The 6,815-nt window shown below is 42.0% G+C and overlaps 1 protein-coding gene across 1 annotated transcript in view; it reads left to right on the plus strand.

The window, feature by feature from the left end:
* Positions 1-2,645, plus strand: part of MAPK15 (mitogen-activated protein kinase 15) — a 24,506-nt gene extending 21,861 nt beyond the window's left edge. Inside the window, exons 11-12 of the mRNA XM_035897676.1 lie at positions 1,056-1,151; positions 2,097-2,645. Of these exons, the coding sequence (XP_035753569.1) occupies positions 1,056-1,151; positions 2,097-2,303 (303 nt within the window). The 3' untranslated portion in view covers positions 2,304-2,645. The remainder of the gene's footprint in view (positions 1-1,055; positions 1,152-2,096) is intronic.
* Positions 2,646-6,815: the final 4,170 nt, after the last annotated feature.

Below are 6,815 nucleotides of genomic sequence, written 5' to 3' on the forward strand. Positions count from 1 at the left end.
GTCTTGAGTTTTAATGCAGCGTCTTACAAGATGTGCTGAGATATATGACTTTTTTTCCACTGCCCTTTTTCTAGAGGACAAGCTAATTTTGGGTTCCATTCTACATTCAATTTTATCACTTCAGACAAATGAGGATTTGAACACCATTTCAGATTATCACATTGTTCAGATTGTCAGCACCACCAAAAACTCCCTTTGAGAATCACAGATCAGTTGTTTTTACATTATCTTCAATGATGGCTTGTCCTGTCCAAAGTGTGTAGGTAGCAAATTCTTTTCTAACCAAATTGAGACTGTTGGATATTCCAAACTTAGCTGGAGAATTCTCACTACCTCTGGAATCAATGTAATGGACTGCTGTTGCTGAACAGTGAAGGTTTCAGTCCTCTCCTTTCTGCTCCTCCCTCTTCCCTGTTCTTGGCCACGCTTCCTTGTAAAAGTTCTTATCCTCACTGGGTTCTTAAATGACTTCCTTGCCCCTGCTTTTTCTTTTTCCTGAGCTAGTTGTCTGCTGACTAGCTCAAGGGGAGTCTAGCCAACACAAGGTGATCCAGAGGAAGCTTATGGCAGAGGAATAATATGGATTACTTTTTTGTGACACTAAAGATTGACTTGTTTGACGTGAGACTTTCTCACATCCCCACAAAAGAATACTTAAGTGTTTATGTGCTGGAGCTCATTCAGAATGTATGCTGAGCACAGCTGTGTGAAGGGACATCTGACAGACACCACTGTCAAAGATCAGTTGGGTGGGATCAGCTGCTTTGAGTCAGCATGTAATATCACATTTACCTTAAAGCAAATTATTTCTTTGAACACAGCTCTGAATGATCTGAACCATTTCAAGCTAGAAACAAGCTGCAGACACTGTTAAGAGTCAAGCTGGTTCCTATGGGATCTCTTCTTGATGTGACTGATGGGAAAATACATATGAATAACTGCTAAGAAGAGACATGATTGCCAGTAACTTCCAAGTATGTCCACAGGGACACTTGCAACTCATCTTTCAGCCCCTCTGCTTTGGAATCCCATTCAAAATGTTTTGAGAGTGAGAGGAACCATTTATTACACAAGTGTGGAACCATGTATTCCACAATATGAAATTGTGGAGATGGCTGCATGTGCAGATGTACAAACAATGCGTTTTGAAGGTAATTGTGGCCAACTTTCAGTTACTGGAAGAGCATAATAGGGAGAAGATCACCCTACACATGCCCTGTGCTTTATATTTGTTCCCTGAGAGGCTAATACTGACTAGTGTCAGAGACAGAATGTTGTGGTAGAAGGTGATCAGCATTGTGGCTGATCTTATGTTAAGTGAATGTTGACTTTTCAATTTTTCTCATTCAGCCTCAGCAGGAGCTGAAAATTTCTGACATTCCAGTTTGCTCTGCATTCAGTCTGCATTCATTTTCAGTATCCTATCAGGCTCGTGAAACTCTTGTTCTCAGCCATTTGACCAGGAAAGACTCCTATAATGGTTGGGGTGACAGCAGCCAGTGCCACAACAGAGAGTGGAAACTCTTGCCTTTCTGTTAACTATAGAGGTTCACAAAGCATAAGCTGCAGTGAAACGGCTCTCCTCTTTAACTGCAGATTCAAATGTATTGTAATGTATTATGTAGTGTAGTGTCTTAAGATACTAACTTCTCCTGACAGGGGCTGATAAACACGGTATCTAATGCAACTTCCAACTCAGAAAGTCACCAGGCCACTTTGATTGCCAGAAGCCAGGAGGATATACTGGGGAATGATGATGATGATCTGTCTTTTGTATATATCTTTAAAGCATTCACTACTGTTGAAAACAAGATAGTAGCCAAACACGCCTTTGGACTTTTGCTCCAATGCAGGATTAGTTTGTCCTATCTTGCTCCAGTGCCACTAGCTCACTCTTGATATACCCATTCTTAAGCCCTTCTCCCTCACATTCTCACCATCCTATTCTTGATCTTACAAACCAGTCTGGTTTAGCACTCATATAACATTCATGATCTGTCTTATTCCTCAGCTGAAGCATAATCTGTGTTCCTTATTTGTATTTTAGAAAGTTGATTACAGGTTACTAACTATCTTGGCTTTTCTTTCTCGCACAGAATCCAAGAAATACTCAGTTTCCCAGCAAAGGTATTCATCCCCTCCTGAAGTCCAGTAAAAAGATGTTCCAGGTTACTGCAAATACGGGAGCTGCTGGTGATCCAAAAGCATCAATGGGCAGTTACTCCCAGGCCTATGGAACCATATGTAAATCTGCACTCCAGAGTCTTCCAATATCAAAGTCCTCCCAACAACATGAGCAGTGAATATGGAAGTGTTCTAACCAGGTGAAGTACAGCTCATGTCATCAGCACCCTAACTGAGCCAGTAACAGCAAGTGAGAGCAAAATAGTACAGGCATTTGACAGTTACCCAGCTGAAGGGAATTGCTTTATTCATTGCATGGAACAATGTACTACTTTCCTCTGGACAAACCAACAGGAAAGAGAACCTAAATCCTTTTGCCTTCCACTCTTACCAGACATGCTATTTGGTCCCATACCATGAGAACAATGAATACTGTCAGTTCATATTCCTCATTTGAATTATTGCAAAAAATTACAGAAAACTGAAATAGTCTGTTATTTGAATGTATTTAGACATAGTCAGGGCCCAGGTGTCCCTCATGAGGTTCAACAAGGCCGAGTGCAAGATTCTGCACCTGGGTCAGGGCAACCCCCAGTATCAATACAGGCTGGGGGATGAAGGGATTGAGGGTACTGGTGGATGAAAAATTGGATATGAGACAAGCATATCCTGGGCTGCAACAAAAGGAAGCGTGGCCAGCAGGTTGAGGGAGGTGATTCTCCTCCTCTGCTTGGCTCCCATGTGACCCCACCTGCAGTACTGCGTCCAGCTCTGGGGTTCCCAGTACAAGAAAGACACGGACCAGTTAGGGCAGGTCCAGAGGAGGGACATGAAAATGGTCCAAGGGCTGGAACACCTCTGCTATGAATAAAAGCTGAGAGAGTTGGGGTTGTTCAGTCTGGAGAAGAGAAGGCTCTGGGAAGACCTTATGGCAGCCTTTCAATACTTAAGGGGACTTGCAAGAATCATGGGGAAAGACTTTTTGCCAAGGCCTGTAGTGACAGGCAATGGTTTTAAACTGAAAGAGGGCAGGATTAGATTGGACATAAGGAAGAAACTTTTTACAGTGAGGGTGGTGATACACTGGACCAGGTTGCCCAGACAAGCTGTGGATGCCCCAGCATTGGAAGTGTTCAAGGGGAGGTTGGACAGGGCTTTGCACAACCTGATGTAGTGAAAGATGTCCCTGCCCAAGGTGGGTGGGGTTGGACTAGATGATCTTTAAAGGTCCTTTCCAACTCAAACCATTCTATGATTTTATGAACATTTGAGTAATGGCTGAAGAAGTGAAGGAAGCCCAAAGATAAACCCAAGTCAGAACTAATTATATGAGACACTGATGTGGATGGTGGTGTTGAGGCAGTAGGGGAAGGACAGCTGGAGTGAATGCTCTAACAATGAATTATGAAGAGCAGCAAAAGTGGAAGTAAATCAAGCCTTCAGGAGGAGAAATGGGGTTTGGCTTAGTTTTGGGGTGGTTTTTTTTTCCCTTTTTACAGTGAAAGAAATTATGTAAATGCCATGTTATCACAGAATCACAGAATGGCAGGGGGGGGAAGGGCCCTCTGGAGATCACCCAGTCCAACTCCCCTGCTCAAGCAGGCTCACCCAGAGCAGGTTGCACCGGACATCGTCCAGGCAGGTTTTTTTGTTTTCCACTAATTTCTATGACTCTTCTGGGGTAAATGAACATAATCAATGGTGGCTTATTTTCATTAAAATCAAGTAGAAAAGCATTTTAAATATAGGTGGGTTCTGCTACAATATTTAATAGCTTACCCAGCATGTAATATTATAAATACTGTAATAATAAATACTTTATATTACACTACAGAAAATCTTTGTCTTTCAGTGTTTGCTGTGTGTGAAAAATACAGGGGTATCCTGTTCAATGAATAATATGGTAATTTTTTTTTTTCTTTCAGAAAGCAATGTTCCAAGAAATACTGTTGCTGAAACATCATGAAGTTGTTATCAGGCAACAGTGGGACTATAGTAAAGTTTAAAACTATGTTCCTGTTTTAATGCTGATTTTTGATACATAGTCCCTGAAATTTTATTTTACCTATGATAAATGATTGTTATTCCAAAGCGTTGGGACTACAGTTACATAGGGGATTCAGGCGCTAAATTCCAACATGTGAGTACCACTGCCATTGATAGAATATCCACTTCATCTTTTAGTACCTAAACACCAAAGGCTAGTTAAGTAAAAAAAAAAAAAGTACATTCACTTCTGGTACCAGGTGTGGTCACTTCAGTCTGGTAAGACTTAGTAGGTGTGAATGCAGCTCACAGGGAAGTCCTGGTTTATTCTGGTATACTCATAAAATAGGCACTTCCTGTCTATCTCAGGTACAGGTAGATACAGGAAATGGCAACAACGAGGTGAACATGTTCTGTAGGCAGTGCTCCGTGCAATGTGTTGGCTCTAAGATGCCAGTTCTCATGCATGGAGAAGGGAGCCTACTGCTTATTTCAGGTTTGTGACTTCCACTGAAAGCCTACCACCTACCAAGTTGACAATGTTATGCAACATCTAAGATCCTCTGTGAACCTAGTCTCAGACTGAGAGGTGATGGGCTCTAACACTAACTTCTTACTCTTAAAACGGCTTTTGTTATTACCAAGTCAATTAGTTATTCTGCAATATTTGTATACACCTACACCATCTGGTAATCGACATATCACTAAAAGAGATTAGTTGTTCCAGTTCTGGTCAGGAACATACACTGAATGCACCATGCTGATCAAGATAAAATTCTGGAAATCTAAACAAATACAGCAAAATTCTAAAATGTTAATGTAATCTGGACCACAGAAATTATTTCTAACTTGTCTGTTACAGAATGATGCTGGAGCAGGTAGGTTTGGGAAAGGCTGGAGGTATGGAAAGATGTGAGAACTACACAGAATAGGGTTAGCATATATATAATAGGATATAGATCTATACAGCTTATCTTCCACTCTGGAGTAAAACGATCTCTGTCTGTATCATCTGGCAGAGAACAACTGTATTGATCATTACAGTTCATTTGGGGACCCACCAAGAACTGGATCTGATTCATTACTGAGAGCAGACAAAAGAAGTATGCATACAGCATTCATTTATGAATTTGTATGTAACAGATTATGGGTTGTATCTGAAATTGTATGCATTTATACAATATGGATTAAGCGTAAGAAATCCAGTTCAGCTTTTTTCCCAATTTTGGCCGCTTCTTCCCTCCTTTTTTTTTTTAAACTTTTTTTCCTCTCTTATTTCTAGGTTTACCTCCTCATGTTAAAATGATAATTCCTCTTGATTCTTGCAGATTTTTACCACCATCTGTATTAATATGGAAATAAGCTTAATTTTTTTTTCAGATCAGACAATCTATCTTTCCACACATTAATTTCCCAAGGTTTTCAGCAAACAGTAAAATAATCATTAATTGTTACAGATATGTAAATTATATAAAACCTGCTAAATTATATAAAGCTTGCTAACATAGGAGCTGGCATCCCAAAGAAAAGCTGAAGTTTTAAAGACCCTACTAAAGTTACCTTCAGAACATGATGCAGCCTCTTGCTTTCATCTGTCAGCCACATACCTGAACTGGTTTGCTGAGCTTGCAGCTCGTGTCACAAGTGGGTAATCGCGAAACCCAAGGTAATGGGAATGGGAAATTCAGAAGCCTAGTTCCACGTGAGAGCATTCTTCCCTGTCATCTCTTTAGACTATGGCACAAAGATCAGGGAGAGAAAAAACCCCAACCAACCCAATTTGGCAATCCTGCTGGATGCCAAGCAGAGACAGTCCAAGCTGGGGGAAAAAAACCCAAACAGCTAAGGAGCTGAACATTGTGTACAGTGTTTTCTTGATAGCCTCTGTCTCTGCCTTCTGCCCTGCAAGACACTATAGCACAACAGCATGAACCTACAGGCTAATCTGGCCTGTTTTAAAGCTGCATGGTTAAGCCTGGTACCAAACTACTACAAGAAAGTTACATGAGATAAAACGCTTCTGAGCTGGAAAATTCCAGCAGCCTTATTCCTTCCATTGCTATGGGTCCCTTCTTTCCTTGTCTTCACATGGAAAGATGTGCTACCAAATGAATGTCCCCTCCTCCCCACAATCACTTAATGAATTGGAGTTACATTGTCAAGGAAGTTACTACTCAGCTGCGAGTACCCAGACTCCCGGTCTGGAAGATGGGGACAGTGAGTGGAATAAACCCCCCATAATCCAGGAGGAAGCAGTCTTTGACCTGCTATGCCACCTGGACATCCACAAGTCTATGGGGCGGATGGAATCCACCCAAGAGTGCTGAAGGAGCTGGCAGAGGAGCTTGCCAAGCCACTCTCCATCATTTATCAGCAGTCCTGGATAACAGGGGAGGTCCCAGATGACTGGAGGTTGGCAAATGTGATGCCTATCTTCAAGAAGGGCTGGAAGGAGGATCTGGGGAACTACAGACCAGTCAGCCTGTACCGGGGAAGATTATGGAGAGGTTCATCTTGAGTATGGTCACCAGGCACATGGAGGACAATCAGGGGATCAGGCCCAGTCAGCATGGGTTCATGAAAGGCAGGTCTTGCCTAACCAACCTGATTTCCTTCTACGACCAGGTGACCCGCCTGGTAGATGAGAGAAAGGCTGTGGATGTTGTATACCTGGACTTCAGCAAAGCCTTCGACACAGTCTCCCA

This window comes from Egretta garzetta, unplaced genomic scaffold (genome assembly GCF_000687185.1).
Source record: "Egretta garzetta isolate BGI_Z169 unplaced genomic scaffold, ASM68718v1 scaffold460, whole genome shotgun sequence".
Classification (NCBI taxonomy): Eukaryota; Metazoa; Chordata; class Aves; order Pelecaniformes; family Ardeidae; genus Egretta; species Egretta garzetta.